The 21,919-nt window shown below is 32.8% G+C and overlaps 3 protein-coding genes and 3 non-coding genes across 8 annotated transcripts; 5 read left to right on the top strand and 1 right to left on the bottom strand.

Moving 5' to 3' along the window:
- Positions 1–2,661: 2,661 nt before the first annotated feature.
- LOC125856494 (uncharacterized) lies at positions 2,662–8,379 on the top strand. 3 transcript variants are annotated; one of them, XM_049536055.1, is made up of 8 exons: positions 2,664–2,827; positions 4,397–4,554; positions 4,684–5,480; positions 5,616–6,000; positions 6,077–6,155; positions 6,985–7,430; positions 7,815–7,913; positions 8,036–8,377. In XM_049536055.1, the coding sequence occupies exons 2-8, from the start codon at positions 4,516–4,518 to the stop codon at positions 8,198–8,200; spliced, it is 2,010 nt and encodes a 669-aa protein (XP_049392012.1). In that variant the 5' UTR covers positions 2,664–2,827; positions 4,397–4,515; the 3' UTR covers positions 8,201–8,377. The 3 variants fall into 3 exon arrangements, with proteins under 3 accessions (XP_049392011.1, XP_049392010.1, XP_049392012.1); XM_049536054.1 differs by having other exon boundaries at positions 2,662–2,827; positions 4,397–5,480; positions 8,036–8,378; XM_049536053.1 differs by having other exon boundaries at positions 2,662–2,827; positions 4,397–6,000; positions 8,036–8,379.
- Positions 8,380–8,721: 342 nt separating this feature from the next.
- LOC125856625 (transcription repressor OFP7-like) lies at positions 8,722–9,528 on the bottom strand. The gene has a single exon (XM_049536212.1). The coding sequence runs from the start codon at positions 9,526–9,528 to the stop codon at positions 8,728–8,730; it is 801 nt and encodes a 266-aa protein (XP_049392169.1). The 3' UTR covers positions 8,722–8,727.
- A 3,452-nt stretch (positions 9,529–12,980) lies between these two features.
- LOC125855196 (uncharacterized) lies at positions 12,981–15,904 on the top strand. The gene is made up of 3 exons (XM_049534882.1): positions 12,981–13,460; positions 14,460–14,795; positions 15,282–15,904. Exons 1-3 carry the CDS (start codon positions 13,170–13,172, stop codon positions 15,816–15,818), a joined length of 1,164 nt encoding a protein of 387 aa, XP_049390839.1. The 5' UTR covers positions 12,981–13,169; the 3' UTR covers positions 15,819–15,904.
- A 1,726-nt stretch (positions 15,905–17,630) lies between these two features.
- Positions 17,631–17,706, top strand: LOC125857333 (small nucleolar RNA R16). The gene has a single exon (XR_007445653.1). It is a non-coding gene; the product is annotated as a small nucleolar RNA R16 (small nucleolar RNA).
- Positions 17,707–17,767: 61 nt separating this feature from the next.
- LOC125857332 (small nucleolar RNA R16) lies at positions 17,768–17,843 on the top strand. The gene has a single exon (XR_007445652.1). It is a non-coding gene; the product is annotated as a small nucleolar RNA R16 (small nucleolar RNA).
- A 52-nt stretch (positions 17,844–17,895) lies between these two features.
- LOC125857334 (small nucleolar RNA R16) lies at positions 17,896–17,986 on the top strand. The gene has a single exon (XR_007445654.1). It is a non-coding gene; the product is annotated as a small nucleolar RNA R16 (small nucleolar RNA).
- Positions 17,987–21,919: the final 3,933 nt, after the last annotated feature.

Genomic DNA, 21,919 nt, shown 5'->3' with positions numbered 1-21,919 from the left:
ACTGTACCCCTACCGTTTAAATTTTGGGTTGTATATACCCTTTGAACTAACGGAGAAACACGTGTCACAATCTTAACAGTCTATCCAAAATTTATTTATTTATTATCCCTAATTAAAAAGCCCACCCATAAACCCACCTTGATATGTATAACCAAAAAAAAAAAAAAAACAGACCCACACCTAAATAAACCCATTTTCCCTTTCTTCATTGTTCCACCATCCAAACACCCCATGAAATAGATCGACACTGGAACTCCACCACACCACTGCAACTTCATCTTCACCGACAAAGCCATAAAAACAAAAAAGACCCACACACATATTATAACTCAAAACCTTCTCAGTATACGTGTTCCTCTCTTGTGTGATCAATAAACCTGATGAAGGTAGCACAAATGTAAGTCAATAACAATATGCTTAATTTCAAAAAGGATAGGGGGGAAAGATGAGAGAAAGGACAAAGAGATTCATCAGTTTTTTTTGAACTCGTGAGGTATTAGTGAGAGGTTTTAATTGAAAATCATCACCAACTACCAAAATTGACAACACCCAGATGTTTATAACTTCGAATTTCAATAAGGAAAAAAAGGTTATAATTTTTGCGATTGTTAATTCATTCGAAGCTTTTTGATACTATTCGCCGGTACTATTGGCGCAACGATAAAGGAGAGGCAGGTTCATGATGGTCGAAGGGTCACTGCATCGTTAATTTCGCCCAAAGCGAAAAAGGTTAATTTTAGTAGCAATTAGAGGTGGTTTTGTTGTGGAGCTTCATTGGAGAAGTTGAGTCACGGCGGTGTGGTGGAGTTCCGGTGTGGGTTCGATGGGGTGTTAATTGGTTGCTGATGGTTGGTGGAATAATGAAGAAATTGGAGTTTACTTAGGATTTTTTTTTTTGTGGGGGTGGTTTTGGGTTATAAATATTCAAGTGTTTTTTTTAAAATAGGGATAAAAAATAAATAAATTTTGGATAGGTCGTTAAGATTTTGACACGTGTCTCTCCGTTAGTTCAAAGGGTATATACAATCCAAAATTTGGACGGTAGGGTCATCACTGTCCTAAAAATATAACGAATGGTATCTAGATACCATTTACGATAGTTCAAAGGTATATTTGTCATTTTTCCCTTTTTTAAAAAGACCAAATTAATATTATTTTATATGAATATTGTAATAAAATACTGATGTCAATCTCCATTGGCACACATCATCTAAACTAGACAAATAAAAACAAGGGAAAATTGTGCATTATAACAAACTATTAATTCAAAATAAATGTTATAGCTATAGTTTCATTTAATTCAAATTCGCAACAAACACATTGTCATTCGCCTCTCTCCCCTAAATCTCGCTTGCCACTCTCGGTTCTCTCAATCACCTCTCTCACTTTATACAAACACAAATGTATAAATTGTGTTTGTATTTGTATAAAGCGAGAGAGAACATATATATCAATACACATCTCTCTGACCTATACACTTATAATTATAATAATACAAATCTTTTAATGCACAGTTCTCTTTTGACTTTATATGTCTCTCACTTTATACAAACACAAATTATACAAATACAATGTATAATTTGTGTTTATATAAAGCGATAAATAATTTTGATATACAAATACAAATACAAATATAAATATTTTAACTCAATTCAATTGTATTCAAATTCAAATTTTATGTAGATATACAAACGCAATCATTGATACATATACATACATAGTAGTTACATATATACAATTCAGTTCTTTCCACTTTTTGCCCTCTCTCGCTCGCCTCTTCCCTTCCTCTCCCAATATCGCTCGCCACTCTAGCCTAACACAAAAAACATATGCATCTACAAGCACAATTTTCAAAGACGCAGACGTCCGATTTATATAAATTGCTATAAAGCGCAAATATAATTTTTATGTTTGTTATTCCTAAAATAAACAAAGGGAGTATATTTATAAAGTTCACATACCAATGAAAAAGATATCAATATGATCCCTTTGCTTATGAATACTTATAATTTCACCATGAATATTACTTTTTTCTCTGAATATATTATTGTTATTATTGTATTAATTATTCTAATGCTTAATTATTCACATATTATATTAAAGACATAATACATAAACATGACCTTTAACCTAGCTTCATTTGACAATTATGGTCTTTAACTTTGGGTGTGCACAAGTAAGCGGTGAAACTTGTACAAAATTGAACAAATAAACACTTTCGTCCTACGTCGCACCCTACATGGCAATTTTGTGTCCTACATGGCATCCTTTGTGTATTATGTCATGTAGGATACATGTGTTTGCTTGTTCAATTTTATACAAGTTTAAGTGTCTATTTGTGCACATCCAAAGTTGGAGGGTATAGTTGTCAGTTGAAGCCAAGTTAAGGGTCATGTTTATATATTATACATTTGTCTGTGTTATGTCATATTTGATAGTATCCATAAATAGTTAAATTAAACATAACACACATTTTTATGTATAGAAGGACTAAGAGTTTATATTTGAATTACTTTAAGGGTTAAATATAGTAAATCATGTATCAGAAGGACCAAAAGCAAAACTTACCCATAACTCGGGGGACCAAAACTGCTATTATACCAAAATAAAACAGATAGGACCCAGTCAGCGGCATTTTTTAAGCCCAATGTCAAGAACACAAAGCCCTAGTTCCCGCCAATATTGTTGGCGCCATTTCACATCTCACCAATATCCATATAAATCACTAATTTCCCGGGAAATCTTTACCCTCCATTTTTTCTTCTCAACTTTCTCCATTTACTCTTGAATCTAAATCTACCGGCGAAACCAAACGATTCTGAATTAGGTGAGCTGAATTTGCTATATATATATATATATATATATATATTTTTTTTTTTTAATCTCAGATCTGTATTCTGAATCTGTTGATTTTGTCTTTCTGTTACTGCGTTCGTTGTTTATTGGTAGATTTTGAGAGAAAACAGCTGGAGATGTTGATCTGTGCTTCTGTTACTGCATTCTTTGTTTATTAATCGTTCCGTCCCAATTAATGTGTCGCCGCCATTTGAAATTTGTGCTGTAAAACAGTCATGTATCATTTGTGTGGTTATAAATCATTTAAGAAGTGCAAAATGTTGTAAAGTTAAATTGTTTCTAATTATAGAATTTTGACACTCGGATTGAGTGAGTTGTACAATTTTAAGAAAACGGGAAATTTATTGCAAATTTTAGGGTTATAGGGATTTTTAGGCGCCTCCATTTCCATTTTCTACTCATGCCATTTATGAAGACTGTATATATATCTGTATCTTTGAGTTGTAGCTGTTAATTTATTGTTTCTCAAGAGTATATGAATTGATGGATCCAGTTTATTGATTGGAAAAAATGTGTTGCGATTTTCGAGTATATGTTAAATGAATTGTTTTTATATAAATGCATTTGTTTTTCTTTGGAAAACATATGACTGAATTAATTCACTTGTTGTAAAAAAGCTGTTTTAAGTGATTAATTTGTGATAGTAATAGCTTAGTTTATAGGGTAAATGATATCCCAGTACTCTATTTCAGATCTTGCTTGAGGCAAGGAATATTATCTCTCAGTCTTGTCAAGACAAAGCATATAAGATTGTTAGATAGAAACTTGTTTCGGAGACTTTGTATGTTAGCATGTTACCGACATGCCATAATTTTGATAAGCAATTGGCATTGCATAAGTTCCAAATCTTCTCATTGTTCCACACTATAAATCCCCCCCATGGTTTCTTCTGCCACTTCCTGCTCTCACTATGGTTTTATTCAAATGCCATTTGCTCATCCGTGTGCTGTTAATTATGCTTTTCTGTAGTTTACTGGCTGTGAAAGTTTGCTATCGTTTTTTTGTCTTCCTAATTCAGCTCAAGCAAATTGAAATATTGAGCTAAGAAATTTTTTCTTTATGTAAAAACTTGGGTTGATTAATTTTGGACCTCACCTCATTGACACTACTAACCAAAAATTCTGTTAAAATTGGTGAAAACTTTTGGTAAGGGTAGCAGCATTCCCCTTTTAATTCTGGAAGTAGGTCGATATCTGGTCTAACAACTTTGTGGAATGCATACCATTGTTTCTTATTACAGTTCTACTGTTTGTTAAACTACTCTTCGTCATTGTATTTTGTGTAAATGTGTTAATTTTTCTCCATGTATTCCGACATACTTCTTTTTGTTTTCTATTTTTTCCTGCATTGTAAAAGAGAAAATAGAGATAATTTTTTGAAGTGTTTGAGTTTTAAGACATCCCAAAATAGGATTTGGACCCAATAGAGGTTACCTCAATAAAATTGTAAGCTGTAATGCCAATTAAGTGGAAACGTTCATTGATTCCATCTTTGCTTTCTTGCTACTCTACTTGTGGCTTAAGGTTTCTTTCTTCTGCAGTTTATGGAGGACTGGTGTGACATCTTGGAGTTATAAAGGACTTGTGCTATATTCTATCCCTTCGAGGGCATTTGCAGTTTCACCAACAGTTCATGAACTTGAGTCAAGCCTGTTAGACAATGGATCAAAGAAGTTGCAACAACTTGCACTTTATCCAGGTTAGGAGGAGAGGTTTGACAGTAGAAGTCCCTAATGTAGATTCTCATGGAAAGCCAGCCTTAATGTTCAAGAAGTTAAAAGACATCTATGATACTGAAAATATTCAGTGTGAAAGCGAATGTCTGCAGGTGGTAGACAGAACATTACAAGCAGTAGAACCTGAAGATAACATATTTGGTGGCTGTGCTAATCATGAAGTGAATATTCAGTCAGATGATAAGTCAGATGATTGTGATTTTGGAGAGATAACACTGAAACAACTGAAGAATAAATGCAAATCCAAGAAAAGGAAACTTGCTACTCCAAGTTCTAGTATGACCTGTCTGAAGCAGCCTAACGGATGTTATCTCCCAGACGAAGATGATGATCTAAAAGTACCCCTTAGTCATTTGAAATCGGGGAAATTCAAAAAAGTAAATGGTAAAAGAAGGTGCACCAACAGGAATCTCTTTGCATCTCCAAAAGAGCCTGTATCAGTTAAACTTGAAGAGGTTTTTGAGCCTGAAATTTCTCAGCAGCTCAGAAGTGTTTTGCCTGAAGTGGCAGAACCCATAGCTGACACTTCTGAATCTGAGTTCTCAGTGTGTCAAAGCTCAGATTCCTCCAATTGCTCCTCTAATATCCAGATGGTTAGCAAACTGGAACCCGTTACAATTACATGCAGTGAATTTCCAAATGTTGTTGACTCTGAGGAAAACAAACCAGTTTTGTTTGCTGAAGAACAGCAGCTTTGTACTCTTAACCAGATTTCCAGTGATAACTCGGAACATGTGGAATCTAATTATGTTTTCTCAGCTAGTGAAGTGCCTGCAGAGGTAAATAATCAGGAGGACGGATGTAATGGAGAGAACAGTCAAAAAGAGTTGTTTGCTCCAGCAAGGTCTATGGAAACAGTAGCAGCAGCAAATGATCAGAGTCTAGACATGTATGACTGCCTGATTAATTGTTCTGACTGCCTGATGAATTGTTCTGATACAGTCGAGATTTCTGATCAGAAACCCAATATTGTTGTGTTTCATGTTCCTGCCGCAACGGTACCTAGCAGCACTATCACTGCCAGTCTTCATTGTGCAGATGATGTTTGCATGTTTGGAGATAGAGATAAGGAAGTTTTGCTCTCAGATCAGAATATTAGTTCAGTCGATGGCCCTGATGACAATTGCATCTCATCGTGGAATTTTCAAACTTGCTCAGGCAGTGACAATTGTTTGCCATCCTTGGACAAAATTGATGACAAGGAGCAGCGAACAGATTCTTGCTTTACTGATGCAGCAACTAGTTTGATTTCAGGAAATTGTTTGGGTGATGAAAATCAGCCACTGAAATATTCAAGTATTTCTGAAGAAAAAAATATGACGTTAAGCAGTCCACCTCCGGATGTTGTTGATCAGATCTCAACACCAGAGCTGTCACCGCCTCCTGAGAGACTTCTTTCTACACGAAAGGTTAGGGGTGTTTGCTGAAGATAGATTGCTTTATTTTTATTTCGTGAAGTGTCTTAAACAATATATTCTTATGCAGGCTATTTCTCCATCCTCTCAAGAGCGACTTTGTTTGGCTATGAACTCCATAGACTTAATTGATGACCTGGAGAACTACAGTAAGTCATAGATGAAAATAGGGTTTCCAATCATATGTTGGATCAATTCTGTGTTTTATCCACTTCCTATATAATTCAATTGACGTTTATGGTACATGCATTGCAATACAATCACAGTTTATATGTTGCTTCAAATTTCCTTTAGGATAAACCTATCATTAGAGAAACAACTCACAGTGCTTCAAGTTAATTCAAAGTTCATTTAACCTGTATGGTTTTAAGCATTCTGGTGGTTGCTTCTTTGGTTAAACCCAGGAACCGATTACCAGAAATTTGAGAAACAGATGGGGTTTTCAGTTCTGCTGTTTTTGATGTTCAGTAAATCAGACAAAATCAGTTTAGTGTGTAAGTCAATAGTCGGCCAGCTTTTATGTGCTGGTAAATGAAGATAACGGCATATTAAAGATTGTTTTTTAAAAGCAGAAAAACAGCTCCTTGTTGTCAGACTTGTGTTTTTACTGTTCCTTCTTTCTATTCTAGCATTACATAAAATTTTAAAACTGATTTTAGTTATGTATCCTGCAAAATGAAGAAACTAGTAAGGTAGTTTTTTATTTACCAGACCAAGTGAACTATCTTGTTGAATGTATCTGCGGAATAAACCGTAACATCATACTTCTACCTTGAAAGGATTAATATCCTTTCTAACTCATTTATCTACCAAAGATGCTAAGCTGGACTTAAACCCCAATTATTCAATAGAATGAGATTCTTCATGTTGTTGTCCTTTTGAAATGTCTGTAATAAGATAATATATTTGTTTTCCTAAATGTTCTGAACCATCTCGGAAATCTAGCTGACTTGTTTTTTCATGGTCATACTATTTCAGAATGTAAAGAAAAACTCACTTTTGCGGGACATGAGGATTCTGAAAGATCATGCCTAGCTGATGCTAGCACAAGTAAAGATTCTGAACGATCTCCACGGCCTAATCAGGCTAAAGTTTTTATAGGCCCCAAGCAGATCTCTAGGAGATTGAAGATTGGAAAACGAAGTTCCCCTCCAAAAGGCAATCTAGTAAAACGAAGTAGTCCTTTGAAGGGCAATCTAGAAGGTCCTCGTCTATCTCGTTCTTTACCTCAGCTTAGCACTGGGTGCACCTCAATTAAACGTTGTTCAGAAAGTGCTATAGCATTTTCACAGCGGCAGATGCATGATATTGAATCTCTAGCATCGAAGCTTATGAATGAATTGAAGTCCATGAAGGATATGGTAGAAGACAAATTACTCTTTGAAGCATATCGAACCAGTTCTTTGAAAAATGATGCTGATGAGGTATGTTATTCCAGATATACTGATATATTGGAGGTGATAATTCTCGAGTTAAACAACCAAAGAATAGATCACAGCTAACCTGTTATATGTCTGATATAGCAAGTGATGTTTTCTTAAAATCTTAAGTAATATTGATGTTTTGATTTTCCAATACCTCATCTAACAACTGAAAACATATCAATTTGGTCTTTATTTTGGTTTTATAAGTAATGGTCATTAACATGAAATGGCATTTGACAGACAGGGAAAAATTCTAAGAATTACAAGAGGATGTGCTATTTTCATTTCCATGTGAAATGATTATACTAGAATGACTTTTGCTTAGATGAGTTACTCTGCATGTAATTGTATTGTTCTCAAGTGCTAGTATCTTATGTTTGACAGGTGAAGAATGCCATAAAAGGTGCTACGAAAGTTGAAGAGACAACACGAAAGTGGTTGTCCATGATGACTAGGGACTGCACCAGATTCTGTAAAATCATGGTTGGTGCCTTCCATTTTCTGTATAATTCATAGTTGCTCTTCAAACTTCTTTAACATTAAAATATGAACTTCATGACTCATTAAGTCAAATTTATTTTTCTGAAATTTTTTCTGTGATGTAGAAATTGACTCAAAATGGTGCGACTGATTCCAAGAACTCAGTCCATAGAGAGGGGAGGAAAATTTCTTTTGCTGATGAAGCTGGTGGTATGCTCTGTCATTTCAACTATTTTGAGGATACCGATCCAACTTTGGAATCTGATAGTGTACAAGAAGACGACATATGAGGCCTCAACTATCATCTTCTGGAGATATCTCAATATTTTGTTGTATGATAGATTATTGTGCATCTTCCTGATTGATTGTGTCCAATAATGCAACGATGAAATATTAATTTTTCCTAATACTACATTTTGAGATAATATTCTGCTATCTAAAACTACTGTAAGCCAAGTCTCCAAATGCACTTCTCAATTGGTGTTCACATCATTGCTATCTCAATAATAGACTGTCCAGATGTGATGGAAAGGTGTTTGGCAAAACTACTAACTAAAACATGTCATGTAGAAAGTAAAAATAATAGAGTTGTTGAAAAAGGAAGGAAACATTTCTTTTTGAAACGAACTCAAAAGGAAGGTAAACCAAACCAATTGAAATGGAGTAATATAAAAAGACATAGCAAAACACAATAACCAGATTACAAGAGCATATAAAAATTATGATGAAACAAATGAAAAAATGACATGTGATGTGATGCTCCTTATATAGGTTTTGAATGTTGAATTTGAACCAATATGATGCTAAGTATAATTGTTCATTGAAATCTTGGAAGCTTTAAATCCATAGACTTTGAAGATTTACCAAACAACTCCTCCCAAATCTCAGTGAAAGCTTCCACAATAATTGCATGATGGTGTCTTGAATTGAGACTAAGAAAACAAAGTAAAAGTTGCTCTAAATCCTCTGCTTCAAACATCTCTTTCTCCAATATCATTTCCTTCATTGATTTCTTGAAATCGTCGTAAGGATCTGCTGATCTTTTCACTATAGCAAAACTCTCATTCACTTTTCCATCAGCCATACATGGCATCATAGAATCTTTAAAACTATTTGAAAGGTAACGTCTAAGCCTCCTTACTTTTGTGTTAGTATTATTTTTCTTCCTTCTGATCCCGGATAAAGGATCATGTCCATGATCCACATCGAATGATGATTCAAAACTTGGAGAAGAAATAAAGCTTTCAGTTTCATCATTAGGCTTCTCATCACAACATTCACTACTGAAACTGAACCAGCCACTATCAACAGAGGAAAAACTCATATTCAACCTACTTTTTCTACTTTCCCCCCTTCTCATGTTGTTGTTGTCATGATCAGAATATTCAGAACTCGGCGAATTGTATGTTTTACTTGCCAAGTTGTGAGCTTTTCTGAGTATGTAAGGGTGATGTGGGGTTGAGGGAGGTACTGGAACAGGGGAATTATCAAGAATATTGGTAGGGGGGAATTTGTATTGTGAAAGTGGCATTGGACTTTTAGGCAAAAAAGAAGCTTTTTTGGATCGACAAAAGCGAAAAGAAGGCATAGAGAGCTTGAGTTTAAATCTCCTTGTCATATCTAAGTGATGAAAAATGCAATTCTTTTGGTAACAAATGAGATGAGTGCACAACAACAACAACAACGTACTTAGTGTAATTCCACAAGTGAGATCTGGGCTAGGTAGAGTGTATGCAAACCTTACCCTTATCTTGAGAGGCAGAGAGAGACTGTTTTTGATAAACCGTCAACTCAAGAAAAAGATGACAAAGAAAAACGTTGACAATAACTACAACAAAATAGTAGAAAGTAATGAAAAAATTGTTGCTCGAACCAAAATATGCTGTTGCTATGGGCGTTGGTACAATTACAGGCGGAATGTTCAGTACCGATTAGCCATGCCCAAGGAGTTTGGAGTTCAAGAATTTGAGATTGTTTTATAGAAGAAAATTGAGGGAGAAATGGCCGGCTTTGGTCAGCTGACAGTAGGCAAATCTTTTAATAAAGAATTTAAGTAATATAAGTCGGTATAAACAATTTTACATCATCAGGTCATATTTACCAGGTAACATATTTTATATTTAAGAATTCAATCTCACATTTTAAGAAAATTCATATGTAGATATCTTTTGAATGGCTTAACTGTGTAAATTAAATAATTACTCGGACGGTGTAAACCTATTTAATATATAAAACTATTTTCCCCTTATATCAGGAGTTCTGTGACAGACCAAATCTGAGTGAGGTAATGTGAAAGCTACATAGAAATTCCCTCTAGAGGAAATGGTCTCAAAAACATTATTTTATGTATAGTTTCTTGAGTGTGACATAAAAAAAATTCTCTCTCTTGTATTTTTCTTTTGTTCTTTTATGATAATTTGGATTCAAGTACCACGACATTCCATGAAAATTAGGTGGGATAACTAGTTTTGAGACCGTCGATGAATATTTAGTCATTTTTAAAATATAATTGAAAAATAACCACTTTTTAAAACAGACATAAAACTTAAACAAAAATTATCTCACATTAAAGTGAAAAAAGTTTAAAATTTTTAACAAGTGAAATGAAACTATGAACTCAACTACTCAAGGAGTCTTTCATTGAGTTCAAACTCAAAGACAAAATAGGACTTTTTTTTGAGTTCTAATTATGTGCTAGTAACTAGCGTATATTTTTCGTGTTTAATTCATAAATATTTTATCCAACTTATTATGAAGAAGCCATGTTTTTCCTTAACGACATTTTTGATTGGACTAAGAAAAAATCATAACTTTTAACTTCATATTACTCGCTTCAACTAACACATATATTATTGGCAATTTTTTTTATCAGAACAATCTCCAATTTACTGATATTATTATTAATTTTCAATAACTATGTCTTCTTTCGAAAACCACTTTCCAATCAGTAACACTAACAAAGCACTACGCAAAATGACTTTTATCGTACCAAACACATATAATAACATAAGATTTTCCCGTAATATCATTATATTTTCCCGTAATATCAAATGCAAAAATGCTAAGTTTGTCAACTATTGCCAGCAAGCTGCAATATTTATATCACTATATTTTTAGATATATAAAAGGTCGTCAATTAACCATCTGAAAAAAGGTTTTACGTTGAAAAAATCATACTATATGTATCCAGCCGTGCATTGAAGAATTCCTTGCTGCCCAATACCATAAATTTGGTCCTACGAAAGTGACTATAATGTATATTAGCAAGAATAAGGACGTGTTCGGTAGGAAGGAAAATATTTTGAAAAATATATTATTCTAAAAGTATTTTCCTATAATTTAAACAAATATTATGATAGATACTAGGTTGGATTATGGGGTTGTGGATATGGAGGCTAAAGGGGGGTGAGCCGTGAAGGTGAAGATAAGATGTGTTGGAGCCTGCTGGATGGAGAAGACACATTAATTAACCATTATAAAATGTCAGTTGCGGAACTCATTTTTTCTATTTTTATTAGGAAAATCATTTTCCTCATTGTTAATAAACTTGTTTTTTAAATAAAATATTTTTCAATTTTTTTAACCAAATGAACGTGAGAAAAAATGGAACTGACTCATGAAAATTTATCCAAAAAAATGTTATGTTTTCTCCCTACAATATTCTTCTTCTTATTGTTTTATTATTTCATACACTCCTCTGTCCTAATTATGTGACACTTTTCGTTTTACGAGAATTAGAGTCGTCAAAACGGGATTAGCCCATGGGGTCGACCCAACCCAACCCGTTATTGGGGTAGGGTTGGAATAGAATTTTTCAAGCCCATTTAAAACTAGGGCTTATAAGCCCGATCCATATAAGCCCTTGGCCCTTGAGACTTGATTGGGGCCGGGACGGGGTCAGCCCATGGGCCAAAACTTTTTATTTAAGGGTAACTTACAATAATCTCACTAATATATAATCTAATTACTTAAATACACATTATGTTGTAATATTATGAATCTTACCAGAATTTGGTACTTTCAGATACATATATCTCGGAATATATGGACTCAAAATTAGGTTAATTTGTTCTAGATACACTCTATCCAAGTAGATTTGCATGTATTTAGGATACATAGACAAATCTCCCGCCCTCACTTCACTCACATCTTGCTTGTCACTCTCTTATCTCGCTCGCGTATCTGGTATGCGAGATTCATGCTAATTACACTAGATTTTTTGCTAGTGTTATTGAAACAACACTATTGTTTGTCATATTTGATTTGAAAATCTTCTCATTTTCTTGATGTTATAGAATTATAAGTTTGAAAAGAAAAAAAGAAGGGCTAGCCCGCCCCAACCCTCAGCCTTTCTAGGGTTGGGTTGGGTTGAGAATTTTCAGGCCCTTCCAAATGAAGGGTTGTCCCACCCTAGCCCTTTAAATTCCTTGGCTCTCGAGGCTTGGGCCGGATGGGGCTGGACCGACCCTTTTTGACAGCGAGAATCAAACAGTTTAAGTTTGACCGGCAATTTATGCATGAAATCTTCAAATTTTTTGAAATGAAATTTATATATTTATAAACTACATAAAAACTACTACTCCCTCCGTCCCATTTTATGTGGGAACATTTGACCGGGCACGGAGTTTAAGAAATAAATGAAGACTTTGAAATGTTTACCAAATTGTCCTTTAAAAAGTAGATTCATTTTTCTCTCTCCTCATAAATGTATTGGAGTATTATTTTAAGATTAAGTGAGACCAACAAGGGTAAAAGAGGATTTGTACCTTTAAATACTTACCGTATAAGGAAATGTGACATTCTTTTTGGGATTGACCAAAAAGGAAATGGTGCCACATAAAATGGGACGGAGGGAGTATAAGTTACAATAATCAACAATTCAAAATATTAAAAAAACGTATGAAAAACTTATGATCAAAGATAAACTTGTTTAAATCTAGAAATCTGAAATACATAAATTGGGACGGAGGGAGTTGTATTTTTTAAAATGTAAGATATTATTCCCGCCAAAATTAGACCCACACAATAGCAACCACCAAAGAAACACCTCTTTGGGGAAAAAAAGGTGACAGAGAAATATCCATTTCTCCCCAAATTTCTCTCAAAATCATGAGCTCCGTTCAATCCTCTTTCAAAGGAGAAAAAAAGGAAACACCATTTTCTTAGTTTTTTTTTTTCAACAATCTTCCTCTTTCTCCTGTATAATTTTTCTCTTTTCCAGTAATTATTTTTGACGAATAGTGTTGTATTTTTTACGCCATGAGAAAATTGTGCCCTAATTTGGACAAAGAAGATGGATTGGATACAGTTTTGGAGGTTCCTCTTCCAGAAGAAATGTTTAGCAAAACCGGTGGCAGCAGTGCAGCAATCAGGTGGAAGAATATGCTAAATTTAATGCGTGCTGATAAATTGCCTGATCGATCGAAGACGGTTGCCTCTGGAAATAATGATCAATTTATGTTCTTGTTGAAAATTGTTGGATCTGCTCTTATACCTTTTCAGGTTCAATTGGATCATGCTATTAGCTTGCCTGTTAGAGATGGTTGCATTGTGAGTTGCTCTGAACATCTCTCCTTCCTGTTTTTTGTTTTTGGGATAAAATATAATAACAATAATAAGAAATAAAAAAAACAGCTCAGAAACATTCTGTGTGCACTCAAAGTTCGGGGAAGGAGGTGTGATGTAGGAAGTCTATCTGATGTAAATATTAGTGATTTCACATTTCGAACCCTTGACTTATAAGTCACTGGTATGTTGTGTAGTGCTATTCATTTCACATTATTTCGTTGTTCGTTGTTGTTATTGCTTTCATTTCCATGTTGCCTTTCTCAAACTTCGGTCTATTTGAAATAGTCTCTATCTCTACGATAGGGGTAAGGTCTGGGTATATTGTACTCTATTGTACTCTTCTTAAGACCACACGTGTGGAATCATATTGGGTATATTGTTGTTATTGATCTATAGGTTATACTGAGACAATTTTACCATTGATTCGAAGTTCGCTTTCTTTTGGGATATTTGTATTGGACAAAACAATATTTTCTTAAATGGGTAACAGAATTGACAAAGTTTGAATATTCTTGAATCCGATTCCTGAATAATAAGAATGCTAATGTACTTTTTTTATCAATCAATCACCTTTGCATCATATTTTATCAAATTAATCAGGTTGATTTTATGAATTCTCTCTCTATATATTTGGCTCTATTCCGAATGTAGTAGCTGCTTTGGTGGGTAAGGGCATGGCTGCATGAAGGCAAGGGGTTCAATTGAATCTCTTTTGTCGGGAAATTATATTGTGCAAGTATATATCCTAGGATCTATGTGTGCTCTGATGTCCTGTTGAAGTGTGTGATCATTTCATTTAAAAGCTTAAGCGGTTAGAGAGAGCAACATTTTTATTTACTTAATTATATTATCAACAGTTACAGTGAAAAACAGGAGATAAATGATGTATCAAATGTCACAATATCTTAACTGATAGATTTTGCTGAAATTTCTCAAACAAAGAAACATGCTGAAACCCTTCTCTAATGTTGTGGTCATCAGAAAGCTTCTTCTGCAAAATACATAGTACAACAATATCTAGCAGCTAGCGGAGGGCAGGCTGCATTAAATTCAATCAATAGCATGTACGCGGTGGGGCAATTGCAGATGGCAATGTCAGACATACAGCAAAGTGGTAACCAGATGAACTCCAAACGGACATGTGAGGACGGAGGATTTGTTCTTTGGCAAAAGAATCCTGATCTGTGGTTCCTAGAATTTGTCGTATCCGATTGCAAGGTCAGTGCTGGTAGTAATGGTACAGTAGCTTGGAGTCACTCTTCCACCAATTCTAATGCTTCAAAAGGTCCTCCAAGACCACTCAGGAGGTTCTTTCAGGTACCCCTTTCGCTTCAGTAGTTCTTTAGGCCTGAGTGACATGATTTTTAAGATTAGTTATATGTATCGACAGTATAATTAGTATAACTTGTATAGCTAATAACCATTTTTACTACGTATCATGGAGATTTACATGTAAGCTATGTTGCTCGAGTCCTTCATAAATGCCTTTGCTCCCATGTCGGATCTTCCAAAAGCATTTTTGGAGTATATGAGCAACAAACATAACCTGTAATTACCATGTGAACTGATTGTGTAAATACCTTTTAGACCGTCAAGGCATAGAGCATAAACTCTATTGTAGCATACTTCTTATTTTTGAGTTGCAAGTCACACTCTTTCCTTTATGTGCATTATGAAATCATCCAACAACTACATGGTTAAGTATACCAGTACTGCTGCCTGCACAAGCTAGAAAGCTTATCAATGTTGATAAAACTCAGATTCCTTCCTTGTCTTATTTATGAACTCGTCTTTGATCAACAGGGACTAGACCCCAGATCAACAGCCAATTTATTTCTGAATGCTATTTGTATTGGAGAAAAGAAAATCAAGGATGAAGGATGCTTTATACTAAAACTTGAGACTAGCAAAGACATGTTGAAGGCACAAAGCACAGCCAACACAGAAGTTGTTCATCACACCATATGGGGCTACTTCAGCCAACGCTTGGGAGTTCTCATCCAATTTGAGGACACAAAACTAGTAAGATTGAAGTCAGTGAAAGACAACAATGACAGTATTTTTTGGGAAACAAGCATGGAATCAACGCTTAAAGATTATAGGTACATCGAAGGTATCAACATAGCACACAGTGGAAGAACTGCAGCAACAATTTATAGATATGGAAAGAACATAGACTATAGAGCAAAAGTTGAGGAAACATGGAAGATTGAAGAGATTGATTTTAACATTAGTGGTTTGTCAATGGACTGTTTTTTGCCTCCTGCTGATGTAAACAAGGAAAATGAACAAGAATGGGATTCTAGAGCCTCTTTAGCTGAAAATAGAACTGTATGCTAATGTGAAAATGTTCTTGTATATAAGATAGATAGGCTGTTAGCTCTTGTTCTTATTTCCTAAATATTGGATATTTTGATCGCAAAAGAGTTCTTCTGTCTCAAAATCCAAGTAATAAATAGTGAAAGTTCTCAAACTTGGGTTTGATGAATTTAAATAGATCAATTAACTATGATATGCATATAGAATACTTGGATAAAAATAAAAATAGTACAATATATTTCAAAACTAAGAATGGTAGTGTTCCAATCTATAACAATATATTTCTCCCATCGATGAAAGTTTTATATCCCAATCTTCGGCATATCTTTAACACAATCTTGTTCATCAGGGCAAATCGATACACGATTGCAACATAGGTCTGTTGGTGCAAGACAACCACCTTTATTAAGCACGACGACAGTTACATCAGGATTTGTACTTTCTATTATTGCTTGAGCTTTCACGATATCAACTCCGACCAACTCTGGCCGTTCACATTGATTTGAGAATCCAAAATGTTTGCACTGATTTACAGTACAAGTGCATGATTGACAAGGAGGGTATGGTGTTTTGGATTGGATTATGACCATATATTGGGAAAAAAATAGAAAGCCAAGAAGAAAATGTTATATTGTTATCATGATGAATTGTGATGTTGTGCAAATGAAGGGACTTCACATTTTATAGGGCCATAAAACAAAGGTGATAGGCTTTTTATGGAGACTTGATACATGCAATGTAATCTGGTCAATAATAATAACAAGGAAGGTGATTTTTGGACATACATTTAACTTTCATGTGGCAATACATTTTGAAATAAATATTTGAAAATAACTTTTGATACTTGATTTTTAGTCTGCTTTGATGTGTGTTTTATAAAATATATGTAGATGATGATAGTTTAAATAAAAATATGAGAACAACATATAGTTGAAAATGATAGTTAGATGTGTTTTTGACTATTTCTCAGGAGAATAACGATTAAATTGATTTGATTTTGATTTAAAACCTATCCAAATCGACCCGTGAATACCCATATAACAAAAAGACATAATACATAAACGTGACCCTTAACTTGGCTCCATCTGGCAACTATGACCTTAAACTTTGAATGTGCATAAATAGACACTTAAGCTTGTATAAAATTGAATAAATAGACACATTCGTCCTACATAACACCCTATATAGCAAATTTTACGTCCTACGTGTATTATGCCATGTAGGACACGTGTGTCTACTTGTTCAATTTTATACAAGTTTAAGTGTTTACTTGTGCATACTCAAAGTTGTAGGGCATAATTATCCGCTGAAGCCAAGTTAAGGGTCATGTTTATGTATTATGCCTAACAAAAAACAGTATTGGGGGTATTTTGGTAACAAAAAACTAATTAAGGATTCACATGTATTTTCTTAAAATTACAGGGGCAAAAGTGGACATTTACCAGTTTTCTCTGCCAAACGCCGCATACTCCAAACCCTAGCACTGTCTAAACCCCTATTTAAACAACATTTTCTCCAGTAAATTTTCAGTCAATTTGCTTTTCTTCATCAATCGATTCTGCAAAAAATAGTTTCTTCAAACAATTTTCATGTCTGCTTTCTTAATTTGTTTTTTTTTTTTTTTTTTTGTGTTTATAGCATCAAATTTACCCTCTTCTTGTACTAATTATGTGAACAAGGAGATAAAGCTGATGCATAAACTGATACGGTTGGCTTACCAGCTCATTGCATTCATATTCTTATTGCCTTCGTGCCAAATGGTCCTACCGAAATCCTCAACTTTTCAATTGCTTTTTTCTCTGAATCTGTTTTTTTTTTTTTTATAATTCATACTTTGGCATATGATGATTTACTGTAAATACTGAATAATCATGTCGATTATATACTCCGCTTATTATCTGATGCTATTTTGTTTCTTTGATTCAGATCTGCTGAATGTTAGTTGTTAATGTTTTTCTAATTTTTCATCGTTTGGCATATGACGATTCACTGTAAATACTGAATAATCATGTCGATTATTTACTCCGCTTATTATCTGATGCCATTTTTTGTAGTTTCAGATCTACTGAATTTAAATTGTTTTTAAATTGTCTTTTTGGGAGGCAAATGATGTTAAAACAAAAATCTTATACTACACACTGAAATTTAATGAAGAAAAATTAACTCTCAATTAGTTTTCTGATGCCTCTTAATTATTAGTGTTAATTTTGATAATATTAACCAATGTTTGTTTAATCTGTTTGATAAAAAATAATTTGTTGGCTTAATGATGAGATACAAGCAGACGGGCGGTCTGAACTGATGCCATGTTGATTGTCTGCACAACTTCCATTAATGGAATTTCTCTGAAAGTTAATAGTTACTGTTGTTTACAAATTACTTTTGATTTATTAATGTGATTTAATTTGCTCGTTTCATCTGGCTGCAGTGATGATGTTGCTTATATTATGTCTGGACTTATGATAATCCATGATTAGTTAATTGCAAATTTCTGAGCAGCTATGTTTCTAAGCATCAACCAATTATCTTGATAGTGGAATATTATCGAGTATTTGAGATTAACATGTTGAATGACATTTTGGCTTGTTTATTTGAGATTAACATGTTGAATGTCATTTTGGCTTGTTTATATGGGAATCTATGTTATATACTATCTAATTATGAAAAAACTTGGATTATCTACCAGCAAATGTAAAATTGTTTTCATTCAGATTTTCATTACCTAAAATAATTCAGGTAACAAAGCAAATTTGAGTAACTTTTTAGTAGATGAATTTATGCTAATTCTAATTTCTTGCAATTTCTAAGTTGGATTGAATTAATGAAGTTCTTGATCATAAGATGTTTATGCTAAGTTGGATTGTAATGCTCTTGAATCAAATAATTTACTTTGTTAAAAAAAACAAGACATACACTTGAAATGGTATATTAAATTTGAAAAAAATGATATAGAATTGATTAAGGGGCATGTAAAGGACTTCATAATAAAATCTCTGACTATTCGAAAATATTCAAAGGAAGTTTGATTCTTTTTATTTTAGGATAAGTAACAACAATATTCTAGTTCCTGGGACGTCCGATTCATAACATATTGCTTCAGTATTTCAAAAATTCATTTTGACTATACATAAATTAATATCAATTTTGTGGTGAATACTTATATTAATTATTATTTTAAAAATATATATAAAATTTAAAGTTGACAATTAAATTTAAACTAAGAAAGTAACTTATGCTCCGTATTATTTTGAATATCTAAATTTTATTTTAAATTATTAATAAATTTCATTTTATTTAACTTCAAAGATTACTTAAATTGATGCTCAATAATTTAAGGGTATATCTCAAAAGTTTGGAGTAGACAGATACGTTGTATATTAAGAGAAGTCTTACAGAGACTCTATCTTTTACCAATAAGATAAATAGTCCTTCATCCTTAAATCAAATTCAAGAGGTTTAGGATTCGAGTCCCCTTAGAATACGGAGTCAACTTAATTAGAGAGAGCTTTACTACTCCAATGTGGGACTACTCTATCTTTTTGCTTCATGCCGTAGAAAGCAACTACGTATTAGGGATGAATCTATGTGAATATATGAAAAATTATAATTATATTTTATATATATAATGAAAATTGAATTTCTTTTGACTTTATCATATGAAATTGTCTTTATATTTAAAACTTTTTAAATAAAAATGACAACTACGCCACAAATTAGTATCTTAAAATACTTGTAAAGTTTGACAAACCAAATGTGAAAAAGAGAAAATGCCGCTAACACTAGTTGGCATGTTTGGTAGTATTTGTAAGCATTTTCCAAAATGGATCGCTTTCATCATTATATTGTCAAAAATACTTATAATAAATTAAATATTTTAGTATTATTTTTAAAAATGTAATTTGGTTAATTTGGCCAAATTGAGTTGAGATAAAACATTCAGATAACAATAGCATATCTAATAGTAAAGTGAAAAAAGAAAAATTCAGACAAATTTTATTTTTATCTTTATGAATAGAAAGGTTGGTTCGATAGACATTTTTGTTATACTAATTACTATATTTCAAATGACATTTTATGCTACATGGATTCTTTATTTGTAGACATATCCGTGTTGAACGAGTATCATACTACAAATGTTTTTTAAAATACATTTGAATTTATTTTTATTTTTTAAAAAAGAGAGAAAAAGGTGCACATATCCATACCAGATATTCACATGCATCCGAACACCGATTACCAAGTTCACTTAACAATACCATCATTAATTCTAATCCAAATTTAGCACTATTTTTTCCTATTAAGTATTCAACAATAAAAACCTACTAATCTCATTAATTTAAATCTTTGTTAGATAGGCTTCGTTAAAAAGTAAGAAGTTTTCTATTAACAAATCTAACTTTCAAAATTTAGTAGTATTGAAGTGGGTGAGAATCCTGACTCAAGTTTCATGTTTAAAATTTAGCGGAGACAAGAAATATTACGTGGTTCTTCTTACATGTCCTAGATTTAATAGACAAAATTATATGTTACTTGTTGATGGTGGGAGATGACAAATATTTCGTAAAATTAATCAAGATGCGCTGAAACAGCCCTAACACCACCATCGCCTAAAGAAACAAAAAAAAAAAGAAGGAAAGAAACTACCTCCACTTTACTTTTTGTTGACAAATTTGCGGACAAATTAACTACATTAAAAATAAAGGTTCTTCCTTCAAAAAGTCATACTATACAAATAATTATATATAAAACAATGATTACAATTAATATTAATATGTAAATATTATTTTTAAGTTAAAAAATTCTAGTCGTCCTAGATAACATTCTAATTTTAGAGTGCAATAAATTCCTAATTTCGTCAACACGTTAAACGGTTCCCAAAGGTTGAATGTTAGGTGACCCACCAAAGTGTTGAAAGCACACACAAAGACATTGACGGCATAAAAAGTCAATTATATTCAACAAACCCCACATGCCATGTTTTATTATGTATTAAAATTATGGATCGTGACAAATATTTATATCATATTTAAGATGTATAATTACAATTTTAAAATTTATGAAATATAGTTATATTTTAAATTTTATGTAACAAATACAGTATACACATGCGTCATGCATGTTGATACAATATACATTAATAGAGCCTTTTTACGTGTTTTTAGTTGATATAATATGCATTGATATACCTAATATTGTTTGTATATGATTCTTTCGCTAATATAATATGTGTTGATACAATTAATAGTTGATATTCATCGCCTGATATAATTCTCTCATTGATATAGTAAGCATTGATACAACTAACGATTAATACTCTCCCTCTGTTATAGCTGATATTTGTCGTTGATACACATGTGTTGATAAATATGTGTTGATAGAGATTTTAACATATTTTTCGTTGATATAATATATGTTGATATAGCTGATATTCACCATTTTATATAGCTGATACCGTGTGTATATATTTCTTTTGTTGATATAATATATGTTGATATAATTAAAAATTAATGTAAAAATTAGGCAAATCACATAGTATAAGAAGGAAATTACTTCATATCCCTACTCTTTCATTAATTACCAAAAATCCCTTTTTTAGTGTCTTTCGGATACATAATATAGCAGCGCGGATACTTTAATTAATAAAGGGCGGATACTTAAATTATTAAGTTGTTGGCACGGATACTTTAATTAATAATGGGCGGATGCATAATATAGCAGCGCGGATACTTTAATTAATAACGGGCGGATACTTAAACTAATAAAGTATCCGGTTAAGTTGAATTGGGGGAAAATAAGGGATTTTTGTATTTTAGTAAAAGAGTAGGGAAATATTGAAAATAGGTAAAATAATGTTGTGTACTTAAGTAATTTGTCCAAAATTAATACTCATCGCTAGAATATAACTCTTTTATTAATATAATATACACTCTTTCAACTAAGCTGATACAATCAATATTCATTGCTTAAATATAAATTCTTAATACATTATATTAATAGTTGATACTTGCTATCTGATATAACTGATATTCAATATCTGATATAACTAATACTCATCATCTAAATGTTCCTTTTTCAATAATACTACTAATATCCATATGATACATCTCTTTCATCCCATATAA

This window comes from Solanum stenotomum, chromosome 2 (assembly GCF_019186545.1).
Source record: "Solanum stenotomum isolate F172 chromosome 2, ASM1918654v1, whole genome shotgun sequence".
Classification (NCBI taxonomy): Eukaryota; Viridiplantae; Streptophyta; class Magnoliopsida; order Solanales; family Solanaceae; genus Solanum; species Solanum stenotomum.
This window is presented reverse-complemented; position numbering and strand designations above follow the sequence as displayed.